The sequence below is a fragment of the Hetaerina americana genome, unplaced genomic scaffold (assembly GCF_022747635.1).
Source record: "Hetaerina americana unplaced genomic scaffold, ioHetAmer1.1.p SCAF_27, whole genome shotgun sequence".
In the NCBI taxonomy this organism is placed as follows: domain Eukaryota; kingdom Metazoa; phylum Arthropoda; class Insecta; order Odonata; family Calopterygidae; genus Hetaerina; species Hetaerina americana.
Window position 1 is genome coordinate 5,234,122 of NW_027286841.1, and position 16,442 is coordinate 5,250,563.

General features: G+C 42.3%; 1 protein-coding gene across 1 annotated transcript in view; it reads left to right on the top strand.

The window, feature by feature from the left end:
* LOC139689669 (gamma-aminobutyric acid receptor subunit beta-like) overlaps positions 1–16,442 on the top strand; it is a 166,516-nt gene that overhangs the window by 109,660 nt on the left and 40,414 nt on the right. Inside the window, exons 4-5 of the mRNA XM_071586859.1 lie at positions 2,786–3,012; positions 8,358–8,440. Coding sequence (XP_071442960.1) covers positions 2,786–3,012; positions 8,358–8,440 — 310 coding nt within the window. The remainder of the gene's footprint in view (positions 1–2,785; positions 3,013–8,357; positions 8,441–16,442) is intronic.

Consider the following 16,442-nt stretch of genomic DNA (forward strand, 5'->3'; position numbering starts at 1 on the left):
TGGGACATGGATGCTTGTAACTATCTTCATTTTAATGCATAAGTATTAGGCGGAAGAAGGGACTCTAAAGTCTCAATCTAGCCCTAATTAACCCGAAAAATTAATTAATAACATGAGGGTTTTATCAGGTACTCGAGAAAATGCACAGATGTCGCTGTGGTGACATTCTTCATTGACTGAATTGATCCACGCGGAGAATTGTAGTTCTGAAATCTTGATGTAAACGGCGAAGTGTTGACGGGGATTTTGTCAAAATGCAGACAGAACGCAATTCCATTTGAGCAATTATCAAAGTAATTCAACTTTAGTTCACCCGAAACCCCTTAACGTTTCACTTTCGTGGATGTTTCATTTCCCAAACTCTTAGGAGCGACGATTATAATCATCATGGACAAGATTTAAATCTTGAGGAGCGGTTAGGGAATAGTGTTTTCCAAAGGCGTGACTCACAGGAGATTTGGCTTTGCTGGCAACCACCGCGCATGCGCAAAATGACTTCCGATATCATTTACGGACAAAGTTAAATCATGGCAAAACACAGAATTTGATTGTGCAAAATCACATTTAGTATTCTTTATATTCTATTCGGAGGCGAAAAATCGAAGGGATAGGGGGGATGGGGCAGGAGATGACGGAAAAAGAAAGGGGGCGGGAGAGAAGGAAGGGCAAGGGGCAGAGGGTGTGGAGAGGTGGGTCGAGGTGAAAGGGCAGGGGGGGGGGGGGGAACGAACGAGCGCCCCCTCTGCGCCAAGTAGCACGCGATTCAAGAGATGAACCTTGTCCACGCGTGTCCCCCCCCCGGTGGGGATCCGCTTCCGTCTCATCGTCCTCGAGAAGACTCGCGGGTCTTCCCAACGACGCCCAAGGGGAAACCCCCCCCCCTCACCCAGGAGGGCGCCGATCGCCTTGGGTGGATCGGGGGTGTCCTCTGCCCCCGTTCACGCGAGAGCGCACCCCGAAAAACCCAATTGCTGAACGTGCCACTCTGCCCCCCCCCCCAATCACCACCGCCACACCCATCTCGACACGCCCCCCCCCCCTGTCTCTCCCCCGCGCCCACATATATATATATATATATCCACCCCCAAAGTACACTCTCAGCTCCACCAGTGACACACATGCATTGCCCTCTGACGAGCCCCCGCCCCACCGTCGCCCTCCCCCCGCCACTTCCACCCCCGAAAATTCTCCTCCCGTCCCACGTGGCGGGAGTGAAGGGGGCGGGAAAGGCGAGGGAAGGCGCCGGGGGGTTGGGAGCGGACGCGGAGAGAATGAAACCTCATCAAAGGACACATCGAAGGCACGGAGATATATATTATATATACTCACGACTCTGCACGCCTTTGACATTAGCATCTCGGCATGGCAGTTTTTTGCATGCTCTCCCCTTCTATGTGTATGTATATATATGCATATATATATATATATATAAATATATATATATATATATGTAAAAATATAATGCACCTGTATGTACATATTACCCCGCATGCTTGATCATGTGTTTCTGTGTATCAATTCTTAGTGTAAAAAATGGCTTCTTTTAAATAATAATACCTATCCCTCCCAGTGTTTTGGAGCGTTTTTCCCTCGTCGGAGTTGTGCCTCCCTTTGCATCTCGGGGGGTCTCTCGAATTGAAGGTCGAACGGAGGTGGTCACGATTACCGTGACGCCGCGCGTTCTTTCATTGTCGCGTGGAGTTCGAGATTCTGATTCTCGGAATCGAGCGGAGGGCCGTCGGAGAAGCCGAGAGCGATCCCTCGGCAAACATTTCCCAACGGCGGGAAGACTCGAGCAGACGAACACGGGTGTACATCCCGCGTCAAAAAGAAAGCAATAATAATACTCCAGATGAAATTACTTACGTTCTTGCTTAGTGCATCGAAAGAAGGAAGAATACTTTTTCAAATGAAATATTTAAATTCACGCCCATAGCCGTGTGCATTTTTGTTTTGAAACGTGCACCACTCCGTGATAATCGCTCATATTTAGCGTATTTTAAGAGCGGGTCGGTCAGCATCGAGCGAAACGAGTGCAAAGGGTGTCTGAAGACCTTCGAGGGCAAAACGGAGCCATAATGCGATCTCACGTAGACACTTGTACGTAATGTATATACCATGCATGTTGCTTGTCGCTATCACTGTCTGTATTGTAAATTTAATCATTTATTTCAAGTATATTACATGATACTTAGTCGATTTTTCACGAAAAAAATATGTTCTTTGCTGAAATTTTGTAAACAGATCCTTTTGTTTGGAAGAGGAAGCAGCGGAAGCAGAGGTGCTTGGTTGGGTGGTTGCTCCCAGCCAACGGACATTTCCGCTTGCTTCTTCTTTCTCATAGGAAGTCGTACTTTGAGTTTTTTCTCTGTATTTACATATTATTATTGCAGTACAGTAATTAAGTACCAACAAAATGAGACCAATTATTTTCTTATGATCTTTCTCTCTTAATTAAAGTACTTGGAACACTTTATTTTCTTCCGCTTAGAGTTTCAAGCAGTAGAGTACTTCACTTGAATGAGTGTGAACGGCGCGTAAGATGTTTGATTGGGCGGGTGGACCCCGCGATCCCCGCCCCCCTTCGCCCCATCCCCGGCACACCCCGGCGGGGGCGCCGGGGGGGTGGCTGGAGGTGCCGAGAGAGGTGTCGGGGGTCGCGAGGCCCCCTGCCGGGTGAGTGCGAGAGAGAACGTGAACGCTGCGACGGGACTCTCCGCGGGAAACTCTAATCCTCTCCTCCTTCTCTCTCTCTACCCCTACCTCCCCGACCCCCCCCCCGCAGGACTTCACCCTGGACTTCTACTTTCGGCAGTTCTGGACGGACCCGCGACTGGCCTTCCGCAAGAGGCCGGGCGTGGAGACGTTATCCGTCGGCTCCGAATTCATCAAGAACATATGGGTGCCGGATACGTTCTTCGTAAACGAGAAGCAATCGTACTTCCACATCGCCACCACGAGCAACGAGTTCATCCGAATCCATCACTCGGGCAGCATCACCAGAAGCATACGGTGAGTCCCGCGGAGTGGCGCCGGGCCGGGGAGGTGGCGCCGGCGCCGAATCCCACCAGTGGCCGCGATTCCGTCTTCCCTTTGATCGCGCGATCACTTGGCCCCGCCAAAAGACCGAACCGGGTCACTTCTCCAATATCACGCAGTCGGTTTCTCCGTTTCACCACCTCGCACTTACTCCAGCATTAGGTGGCCGGAGAAATCTCATGCTCCATTCCTCGACTCGGTCTCCCGTTGAGATAGCGCCGAAATTTTCTGTATTTCCCATCCCTACAACTATTTCCGTCTTCCGCGAGGAAAACTAAAAGAGAAAACTATTTCACTGAAAATATTCCGAGAGTGATGCCAATGAAAAAAAAACGATACACGCCGCAAAGATAACCAAACTCAATAATAATTATTGAGACGTCAGTTGCATTGTACGAGCATTAACGTTGAAGGCGAATCAAACGAGAATCCTTGAACATGAAACATTATTCCTCCTAAGCCATAAAATCAAACGCACTATTTAAGGATATTCATTTTTATTTGCCCCGCCACACACTTTTTGCGCTCTTCCAAGGAAGCAAGATAAACACAAAAAAAAATAAAAAATAGAGAAACAAGAAGAGGAAGTAACGATGCAAGGAAAAGAATGGCGAACACTTTTTTATTATGCTTAGTGTTGTACACGGCTTGGTCGATAAAGAAAGGGAATAATTTTGGTGTGTGGGTATGGAGAAAAATGGTAAGAATTATATGAAAGGAAAACATGCGAAGAAGGCATAGTCGCGGAGAATGAAGACGAGAGAGATTGGCTGAGGATTGGCAAGGGGAATTGGTTGGATGGCATATCGGCCGTGGACGGTGGAATGCTGAGGATTGCGATGGAAAGACGATGGGCGAACGATGGCGCTTCAGGAGGAAAATGTGTCCGCGTGCGCCATCGTAGGCTTGAAGAGTGATTCATCTTAATACCGGGAGCATTAAATGATTGGTGTCGTGTGTTAGGTGAGGTTTTGGAGCACTGCAGGGCTTAATCACCCTTGAACCCATCTCTTCCATTAGATTTACTTCTCTTTTTACGAGAGCTGCCCAGAAAGTAACCTCCGTTATTTTATTTAAAAAGTACTCTGGAATAGATAGAGGCAATTTATTTTTTTCGTCTCAAAAGCTCATATTTCCACTATTTTTAATTACATATTCGCCAAACAGATTTTAAACATTTTTCATATCTTTCTGAACTACTTTTCAAATTCCTTAAGCATAAAATTCTGCGGCCTGAGATATCAGTCAACCTATGATGTTGACATCTGTTGAAGTTCCGCGTCGAAACGAGCTCAAAACATCGGCAGTAGCCTAACTGTTCAGTCGCGTTTCTATCCAACGGAGTCGTAGAAATCTGCGGAAAACTTTCTAAGGATTCCGATATCGCAAAACGCCGGCTTTCACAACGTAATTCATCAATTTTCAGGAGCAGTTCATTATGTTCACCACAGATGGCGGGGCGTCCACTAATTGCCGTCATCATCATCATGGACACTTGCCCGTCCACTCTTAAACGAACGACAACACTGACGCACTCCACTCTTGTCACTCATCACATCTGGTCAACAGGGAGCACAAATTTCCCAACGATGAATGTCACCAGCTTTGAAGTTTTTTTCTATAATTAATAACTTTATCGCTGAACGAACTTCTCATTTGGCGGGAATTCCGATTAAATTGTTCATTTTGACTCGCTATTGCATAAACAAATGACAAAAGGTGCGACCGGCCAACCACTGAAGATCGAAGCGTATACGGACCTACTTTGTGCGTCCATATAGCAACCATTAATCGGCTCCCTCTCCCGCTAATTCTCACGCTATGCGGATACGGAGATTTTCTCTAGACAGCCATAGTAGTAAGAGTACTTTTTTAAAGACTTTGACATTTGAATCCACCGTCATTCACTCCACTCGTATTGATGATTTATGACCGCCATCTTAAGACACCCTTTCATTTATACATTTTTGAGTGGTAGAATGAATTTTCGCTGATTCACACTACGAGCGCGATCCTTGCGTGATCGCGCTCTTGATGACCCTTCCCCGACAATGAGGTTTTCGAATGGCTGCCGCCTCATTTGGCGGGGCGCCACAGGCAAAGGCATAGGTGATATTGCTCAAATGGCCGTTATTAGCTTTGCAGAAAAGTAGGTTAAATCTCTGATTTTTTTTTATTTCCTTCTGTTTGAACAATTACCTGTTTTCTCTATTTTCCGGGTGATGGTTACCATTTAATTTCAGCTCAAAACCTGACGGCTAACATAAACATCGTAAATTATGTACCAATTAATTAAATATTGAGCATTATGGAGCGGAAATTTTTAAAAATTCTGAACACTCAAAACAGTTAGGTTACTCAATGATGCCCGATCACCGCGTATTATATGAAGCAAGATGAAACTGCAAGCAGGATACAATACACAATATACAATATAAATGTCCGTTGAGAAAATACTCCCCCGTAGTGCACGCATTCCAATCTTCCATCATCGCTGACCACCTCCAGCTCTTCACGAGTCCATCACAGCCCCACCACTCACTCTTGCAGTAGACCAATTCATCTTCACAGGCCACATTGCTCGCATGCGGGATGTCGCCTGGTTCTTTCATTTTTTTTGGTTTATATCGAACTTGCAATTTAATTTCCAACTCAGCCATCTTCGCCCTTGCCTGAAGCCATGTGGTTTCGATTAAATCCGAGATAGTTCGCAGCCTCCACTTCACCAATGACAAAAATCTATTTTCATCTTTAACAGTTTATGTTTCAATCTTATGCATGGTATATTTTCCATAATTTATCATCTTATCTCTTATTTTATGTTATGTATTCAAATTATTCCAGCATCGCTGTACAAAATAATTCATGCGTGTAACGGATAAAATAATTGCAATTCAACATTAAGCAGCATTCCGCTGCAGTTCAAACCTTTAGTATTATTGAACTTAATATTAATTGATGTACGCAGAGCTAAACTATATTTTGATTCATACGCAACATTAAATGCAATTTATCTGATAACTCCTATAAATTATTGTAAAATAGGATAATTATAAAATACAATTTTTCAATTCAGCTCAACGATGATTAAAAAGTCGTGGTACTGATTAGTAACTTTGTTCTGCTAAAATGATCTACCACTGAAGGTATCTTGAATGTACATTGACCCTAAAGCATTAATTCAAAGGTGTTGTCTTTCAGGGAATTCCTTTCTTCTAAGCACCCCTAGCGCCAGCACGACGTAATTCTCATATGCATTCTGCCATTTTGCGTCCCCGAGTATTTTCTATTTCTTTCTCGCTGTACAAAATAATTCCGCTCATATCATCTGGATACCTCAAGCTTTCTCATCTCTTACGAGCTAAAATATTAGAATGCCTATCAGCCTTTCTTCCGTTCGCTTTTCCCACCCTCTCTGAACTTCTCCTTCCTATTGACTTCCGGTCATTTTATTTTTTTCTACCTTTTCCATTCTCACATCTCGGTATTCTCCAAGCTTAATCGCACGTGAGTCAGCGACCCGCCTACTTTATTCATCATTAATCCTTAAAGGTTCGTAACTACTTAGAGACCTCTGTTGTCTTTTACTCTGGATATACGCTTAGATACACGGGTGACAATGAACGGCCCCGTCTCACTCGTCTGCCCATCACTAATCAATCCGATACACTTAGCTTTTCGGTCAGAGTCATACGTATATGGTTTCTAATTTGCCAGTCTCCCTGTCCATCCCCATCTTTGGCAATATTTCATTCAGTTTTCATAATTTACTCTCTTGAGCATCTCCCCTAAATCCACGAGGTAAACGCATAATCCTGGTAATATTTTATATTGCTGCGTGCAAATATGTCATTACTGCGTCACTCTCCTCTTTCTAAACCCGAACTGATTTTCGCACAAGCATTAATTTCCTCGATCTCCACCATTTTGTTCGCGAACGTTAGGGAAGCCTTTAGTTTATTGACACTCATATACTACACAGGCACGCAGGGTGGCAATAATTTTATATCTTTCGGTTTGGAAGTAGAAGTAATTCGGCATGGGAGCCCAATGAAAGATTAAACTCTTTGATCCATGAATGGTCCGTTTTTGCATCAATTCTAAGATTAGACGCATGTTAGGGCAGTTAAGATTCCAGTATTTATTGCAGATTGAAAAGAACAAATGAAATGACGCCAGTGCCTGGGCACAACGTGGTTTTCGCTCGCAACTGCGTCCACAAATCATTTCCTTGCTTCGGATGGAATCCCGCCGTGAACAAGGTGATCCCGACTCGGAGGAGGCACTATTCAAGCAAAATTGGAGTAAAATAAGTTTCCAAATGGGGTACGCAAATAAAATGTTCTTATTGCTGGCTTAGCTATAGGATCTCACGTAAAATTGTTTTGGCAGCATAAGCATTGTAATAAATTTAATGTTAGAGAAATGCAATGTGATTACGCCCAATTACTAATTCATTTGATAAATTGTGCATCAAATATTCCTCCTCTGTACATTAATCGGATCTGTGCATACTTGACACACTTGAGTGATAGCAACCAAATAGAGAGAGATAGGTTATTTCCACTGTAAGGCCTTGATACACATTATTTGTATTATCCTGAAAAGATTATCTTTGAATCTCATTAGGATATTTCCTTCCAAATTCTCAATCGGCAGCATAAAAGGACAAGTGACAAGCGACACTCTCACGAGTCTGCCAGTAAGATCACGACTGTGAAGGATAAGGGATAAGTTTCTACATCCTTAATCTTTTCGTTAGCTACGCTTTGTTGCATATTTACATGTCAACGAATGAAAATGCGTGACAAAGAGACGATAGCGTAAGTAGGAAAGAGACTCCAACGAACGGTTACGCCCATTCCAAACGCCGAGGAAAAGGAAATTCGAAAGAATCTCATGAGCGAGTCAATTGAGACGGGTGACCAAAGTCCACCTGCTGCTTGATGACCTGGCCGGAATGTACTCGCGAGTTCAAATTCAGGGATATCGAGATAATATCGAGCACATTTTTACACGGACTAAGTTGATCAAAAAGCAAACCACACCAATCACCAGGTATGGAAAAACGGAATAACGTAAACCACATGGAAAAATACAGTCATTATTACTCACGATACCTTCGTCTTAGGCCATTTTGACAATTTCGAAGCCTCCAATAACTTAAAGAGCCCAAACCGATCTGAGAAAGCGCACAGGAGAGTACGGCATTAATGCTGGCCACCATTTTGTGAAATGTCATGGATGTCGAGCGAATGGCCCCACCAGCAAACTCATCATGAACTGTTTGTCTCTTGCATCCCCGCCAACGCGGCCAGGCTGACCATCACTGCTTCCTGCCCCATGAACCTGCAGTACTTCCCGATGGACCGACAGCTGTGCCACATCGAAATCGAAAGCTGTAAGTATCCTTCAGCAGACAGCCCGAACGCAACCCGAACCGACTCCCGCCTCTCGCCCCCCCATCCCCACGGAGGGCCCGTGATGTCGCGGAAAGGGCTCCCCCCCCGACCCCAAAACACAACCACGTAATCTCTCCACATTTCCTCCTCAGGTTGTAAGGGACAGGCCACGAATTCTCTCGCGAACTTGAAGGGATTGTTGCTGCAAATCGGTCCAGTCCGTTTCCCGGGAGACACCTGCGAACGCATTCAGTGGGCAAACGGCTTCATTCGGGACGTGTCCTCGACCGAGACAAGACACTCACGCCGTCATATTTTTTTCAATAGCGTTCCACTCCAAAATCTTTCTCTCCTATTCGAGCGATATTATATTTTCAAAGCGCCCGGTCGGACATCCGGTGGACTCGGTTTCGGCACCAAGCCCTTCAACTTCAATTCGGCGTCGCCTTGACTGCGGTTGCCCCTGTGAGCCGCCGCGGTTTCTTCGACTCCATGAATCCCGGAGGGGGGAGGGGGCCAGTGACGGGGTCGCCCCTCCAGGTGGCCTCGCGCGAGGGGCGGTGCCGTGGAGGGCCCCGCGGGGGCAGCCCAGCCCTCCCCCCCGGGCGGAGATGAAGAGCAGCACCACGGGCGGAACTAATCTTCTTTCTGTCCTTTCATATACGATTTCCTGTGATGCTGTGAGCCGCTCCATTTTGTATTTATGTAATCCATATGCAATAGTGATTAATTTTATTATGCCTGGATGTCATAACTCTTCTACCGCTTATACAGATTGCGCGTTGGCTAATTTCCAAACACTTCTTAGGATGGCTTAGAATCAAGTCACTTAGAGGCTCCGGCCGATTGAAATGTGTTGCCTTTGATGGGATAGACTGAAGTGTGCACGGTTACTGAGAAAATGCACAACGCACATGTATAATACACCAGCTAAAGCAGCAATCACTGAACGTGCGTTGAATTTATATTTTGAAGAGGTAAATCAAAATGCAAGAAGTATTTCACACCCGCGACCGTCCGTGCTAATTAGTTCCTACCCAAAAGAAGGGGCGCTAGCTCATCGAATGGCGCCATCTTCTCTCTCTCAAGAACGGCGGCCACCGTTCAACCGAAACCCTTTTGGAATGAGGACGCCTTCTTGACGTGGTAATCCCTCCGGTGCGGCGATCCCTCGCGGCGGAAGACATGCCCTCGGAGTTGGCGGCCGCCTGGAGACCTGACGCCGGGGGGGGGGGGCAGCTCTGGCGGTGACTACGCGTGCTACCACCACTCCTTCCCAGAATTGCCCCGACGATGAGGAAGGCCGAATGGTTCGGGCAATAATGCCTAGCCAACACATGAATTCAGAACAAATTGACTATTGCATAGATTAGTCATCGTGGCAGAATCAAGGCCCTCAAAACGACGCAAAGATATTATAATTTGAAAGACTGGTTCCAAGGAAAGCTGCTGGGCGCAAGATTTTTCCGGACATTATTGCTTTGAGGAGTACTTCCTATGGAAGTAAAAAAATACAATGCAATGCAACAATATCTACTTGCTGTTTGTCATCGTCGGGTACTTGGAGAAAACCTTTCCATAGATTGGCATTGGGATGGGAATATAAGTGCCACTATTTTACATCATTAACTAACGTACAGACGTGACCATGAATAACTGTGCGGAGGAATAAAATTTAGGAAATAAATGAGTTCCATGCATAAATCCGCTATTCTAGATTGAAGTTCTAATGAAGAATAAGTATGGAATATTACTTAATATAAGCATTTGCTCAAATAAACTTGAGCCAATAAAAGCCATCTGATTTATTGATGTTTTAGTAAAGGAGAAGAAATAATTATTATTTAAGAAAATTACATGAATATATTTCTATCATAAGTGGCGCCTCAAAAAGTGTCCAATAATCTAATGAGATACGTGAGCGCCTTTGTCCTTAGATGGTTTGACTCAAAGAGCACCATTGCGGGCGCCTCTGTGGGCTCCGTCTAAATAATAACCAGATGCTCTTAGTGCTTCGGTATTTCCTGCTGCCCCCTGGTGGACTGCAGGGAAGTTACTCTCTTTAACTCTAACATGTAAACTATTAAACTGATAAATACTTTTAAAATGTAGTGAAACTAGCTCAGAGATTGTGGCTAGATGCGCTTTTTCTGTCACTAGTTCATGTGGTCCAATCCAATTCTCTATTCATCGGGAAAAGGGGCAGTGTCACAGATTTCCACCAGCAGAGAGACCTTCGAGGGCCATCGAGGGAGTCTGTCATTCCACCCCTGGATAGAGCACCTTCAATTCCTTATCCAAAGGGTATATGGACAGCAGCATCACGTGAATAAATGCTCGTTGATACCAGAAGACGGCTGAAGAGGCTCAAAGTTGCATCGTGGTAGAAACACCGAGGAAGATATGGAGACAAACGCCTTTCAAGGATAACCGAACTGTTCATGAAAAATGGACATGAGAGGAAAGCAATGCGGAATTCCACCGAGATGAAACTGAAATCCTTTTGAAGAGACTCAGCGGAAGAAGGGAAGCACGTAGCAAGGTGTCAATAATTCAATAAATGCTAACAGTTGAAGAACTCGGGGCCCAATTATAATAATAGCCATTCTGTCTTTCTATAGGATAAAAAATAAACTTTAAATATAATATAAAATAAAAGGATGGCACTTCGGTCTAGCATTCTACTTCATTCAAATCGAATGGCTAGTGGATGAATAGAGGATTAAAATACGTCAATCGCTATTGAAGTAGTATCTTGCGATCGAAGAATTGCGAAAAAATCATCTCAGGAATTGTTTTTAGTTGAGATGAGCCATTTTAATATGGCGATTCGATTCGGGGCACATCGTGTGAGGAGTACCGGTCTTTGACCTGGTCGAGTGGCGCACCAAGAGGGAGGGGGCCGGGAGGGCCCGGGGCGAAACGCGGAAGTGAACAAACAGAGGATGTGCCGGAGTGGGAGCGGCGGGCTGTCGAGGTGCAGGGGGGCAGAGGACGGCGATGGCCCCAGGAGTGCCGCAAACGAATTATACGATATGGATAGGCCCTCACTCGTACACACGCTTTCTTCAGGGTTCTTTTTACTGAGGTCCGTGATTCTTGTAAACATGAAAATACCAACCTACATGCTAGAAATACGAATTTCGATAGCCCACTGTTATCTAATAGAGAGTATCTGCAGTAATATATTTACAATAAATAGCAATAATAATAAAATAACAATTCAACGTAGTGGATAAATATTCAAACCGGCAGGTAAGTAAAATATATATCGGCCCCTTTTTTTTAACATTGAATGTAAATGAAAAGCTGCAACTTCAATCAGCGACCTGCACGTTTAATTAATATAATTGTATGTTAAATATTTTTCTTACAATGGAGAAATTGCAAAATATAGAGCTGTCATGACATTTATAATACTCTAAAAGTTAAAGAAAATGAAACTAATACGTAGGACAAATGTAGCGTGATACATCATAAATGGATGAAAATCTACGTATCTCGAATTTCTACATAATGTTTTCCATGGACACCACACAAATGAGTTAAACTAAGTGAATAAAATTTAAAAAATGTCTGAAAGCAGAAATGATTTTACTGTCGACATATATTTATTGCGTTTATTTACGTTGCCTCGACGATATCCGCAGAAAATACTATCACTTCTTTGTCATATTTTAGTGACAGTTTTATGAAATTGCTTAAAACTTCCTAAAGGCAACTATACGGTTATCAGATAAACTAATTATAAGTAATCAAACTCACATAATATATAAATTAAAAATAAGTATTTTTTTATTTTAGTCTCTACAATGAAAGAAACTAAACTTTAAAAAAATTCTAGTGAACGAGAAGTAATTTTAAAATGTGATAATATTTTACCCAAGATATTTTGTAGCTTAAAATCATGCAAATGGCATTCAACCTCAAGCTTGCTAAGGAGGGGGAACACGTTAATTGACTATTAAGATGGACTGAATGGAAGGAAATTGAATTCTGTTCGCAAATTATAAACATTAAACCGTTAAACATTTTGTCCTGGAATATTAATTCCCTGAAGCATTTCCCACGTTAGATTGCCTCATGTCAAGAGCAGTAAATGCGGTCTAAAGAGCAAAGCTCACTCCACTCAATAGAAGTGAAGAGCGGCAATTTCAATTTCAATTAAATAATAAAACATTTTCATTAGAGCGAAATTAGATGATGCCAACGAGGCATCACAGAGTAGAGAATCCAAAATAATAATTTTTAAAAAGCATTCAACTTCCTACAAGTGCAAAGGTATGAGAATTTCGATTCATAGAGGAATAATCTTGGATTATGATATTCTTCGTTGCTTCCTCGTTTTCTCTTCTGTAAGTTCAAAAACCACTTTCTTTTGCCAGACAATTAAAATCTGGTCATCTTAAATTATGTGTAGAGACGGAATTCCCAATTGCATAAAGCTGCATTTAAAGTATTTTACATATTAGGCAAAAATGCGAACAAACACATGAATATCAGCAGTGAAACAAATTGGGCATAATCAGAATATGCCAAATTGAGTCTTTGAAAACACAAATTAATGAAGAAATAGAGCATCCTTCACTTGGAAATTTTGATTTTACCTTGAGTCAATTGAATTGTAATTAGTAGAGAGCATTGATTAACACGACTCTTTCAAAACCGAAATTGTTCATATGGTAATGAAAAAGAGTGCTCTTACTGCAGATACCTCCAAATGTTATTTTCCCACTAACCCGTTGCATGGAAGACCACTTTAATTTCGGCGACAAAATTAAGAAATTGAACCTGTATAAACTGGACAAAAATCCCATTGAATTACTAGCCGATTTTCTAATAAATTGGGCACTGACTACTGTTTGTTATATTGACTACTGTTTGTTATATTGACTACTGTTTGTTATATCATGTCATTGCCACCCGGCTTATCGCCTAACAGCAATGTATCCCAAATAATAATAATAATAATAATAACATATTTTTAAAGCGTTAACCTATGTCATTAATCGAAGTTCTTCAATATTATAAGTTGGTATACCAATGTTTCCTAAATTAATTCAAGTCATCACGTGGGGAAAGTTCTTCCAACAATCGCTTGACCCTCAGAAAAAGTTGCAACTCACAATTCGTAATATTTAGTTCATTGGCAACAAATTGATTTTATTAAACATATAATTCAGTCCTAAAGGAAAAATTTGCAAACCTGAATAGTAAGTGGGACTAACGGTAAGTCTCATTCGAGTAATATTTCAGGCCAAGGGTCCTCTAATGCGTCCACGTAAATATTGCGATCATAATTTCATGATATTATCACTGCTGTTGACACCGCACAAGCTTTGGGTAAGCGTAAGACTCCAGATGTAGGAAGGTACTCACGGCATCTTAAAATAAGGAACTAGAACAGCGTTTTCCAATGTGCATCTGAAAGCTGAGGGTGATTGCCAAACCATATGTGTGACCCCCAAAATCTAATGAAAATGTTCCTATCTTTAAGCTATCATTAATTATAATGATTTTAAAATTATTTGAATAAGTAACAAGATTAGTCTGTAAAATTTGTAACCCTTTACTCACCAGGTGATGCCACCGGAAAAAAATCCACAAAATTGTCTTCCCTCTTTGATTTTAAACCACCCACGTTTGACCTAAGTTTTATTTTAATCCTTAAATATCATTTAATATATTTAATCAGCTTTAGCATCGTCAAAAATACTCATAAATAAAATTATTTCATCGATGTTAAACTATCTTGTGTTAAATGTACCTAATAATATTTCCCAATGAGCCAGATACTTAAATAAAATCCACTAGTGCAATATTATCTTTAAAAAAGAAAACATTGCTTGGAGTTGAAACAGGTGAGAAGAGCGAGCGCAGCCTTAAAAACGAGCGAGCTTTCTTCCTCGGTGGGAGGCAGGCAGGCGGCTGGCGTGAGGGCCCCATTTCCTTCTCCAATTGGACCCACGCGACGCCCACGCCTTCGCGGACACCGGCAATGCACGGCAATCGATTCAGCCCGGATTAGGATGGAAAAGTCCCGAGAACAATAACCATAACCCCAGCCAAGAGAGAGGTCGACCAGAGGACAGGCCCTCGCCCTTCCCATTGCGAGGGATCGCGAATATTTAGAATCGGAGGGATGTCATATTGAAAATTTACATTCACGCATATTTTTTCGTGAAAGTTAGAAGGTGACAGTCCTAATAGTTTAAAAAAACAAGCTATTTAGTGACAGATAATTAGAATTAATAATTATAATTAACTGATTGGAATTTTTTTAGTATTAATGAGAAACAAAAATATTTTAAAGCAAACTACCTGAAATTCACATCTAACCTTTCCCTCCAAAAGTCCTCATCCGAGTGAATCTCTCGCTCTGACCTTGACGCATGGAGGAAAGTCAAGATCATTAACATAAAGCGGTGCAAATCATCGAGTAAATCGCCACAATTGTAAAAAAAAATCGCCCCTGCAAAAATTTCACATTAATGCCTCCTAAACGGCGTTAATATACGAGTCGTGCAACGGATTATTTCCGACAGCGCAATTTTCATTTATTGGCACGTATATCGGTCTACGAAATGTGCCATTGGCTTTTTGAGGATATCCGACGAGCTGACTAATTTAAACAGGTGCATTTCCCTCCAGCATTCCGTTTCCAATTAGTTAATGGCTTTCACGATTGATGAATATCGTCAGATTATAAGGTGTGAATATTACCTTAATACATCAGAACACTTGCACACTTGATGGTATATTATTTATCGGTGGTAAAAAACAATTACTTTGTTCCTGAAAAACATTTGAACTTGATTGGTGAAACGAATCGAGAAGATTTAGAGCGTTATCAGGATATTTTCTCCAAACTTCGTAAAGCAGTCAGTTAACTTTGAATCCAAATCAGTCGAGGTATCTTGGGGATCTACTGAACAAAAAGAAGTATTTTCTCATACAGGTAGGGACATTTAAGAAAAACATAGCTAGTGCAGAATAGAAAAACCAACCCTAATTGAGTAAATTTCACGGGCCATATGGAGGTACTAGAGCTAGTTATGAGGGGAACTTTTAAAAAGGATATTTCTCAACCCTCGAGACATAAGGGGGCGAAGAGAAGAGGGAAAGCCAAGGCGGAGTGAAACACAGGAGAGGTAACTTGATGGGGTTTAATCGAGGATTACAGCAAAATGGAACGTATGAGTTCCTGGCGTCTTACCTGGTAGCTAATGGTATTTGGGGAGGGTAGAGGGAGGAGGGTGAGGGCCTACGACTCCCCACCGCGCCGTGCGATTACATCTCTACTGCCACTCACATAAAAAACTGACCTCTGAGAGGACTAATGTTTATAAAATGTAGATGTATCTTTAAAGGAAACCTTTCAAATTATCTCTGCATCATAACTCAACACTGGAGTCATTAGAAATTAATCTCTGAAGCACACAATAGAGAAATATCATATGGAAGGGGGAAAAATAAATGTATACCATTGCCACAGGACAGGCGTGATGTTAAGCACAATACAGAAACAAAACAATATTATGCTTCTTGGTTAGTGAATATATATACATATACGCGTATATGTAAATTTATTCATGCATGCATATACATTTGTGTGTTTGTATATATACATTATATATATATATATATATATATATATATATATATATATATATATATATATATATATATATATATATATATATACATACATACATACATATACGATATAAAAAACACAGTAATCAACCCAAAGTTCGGTTTGGTAGTACCAAGCCAGACAGTGTGTGAAATGCACGCATGAGCAGGGTAGGGGGGGCAGTTCCTTTCCCGGTGCCGATTATGGTTTCCCAGGAAGATCTGGCACCCGAAAAATCATGTAGCTTGAGTGGAGCGGCAGGTGCCCAGAGTAGTCCAGGGGTAAAGCGTTGGACTACTGAACGGAGGGTCCGGGTTCGATTCCCGGGTAAGCTTCGTACCACACACATATATCTGTATAAAGAA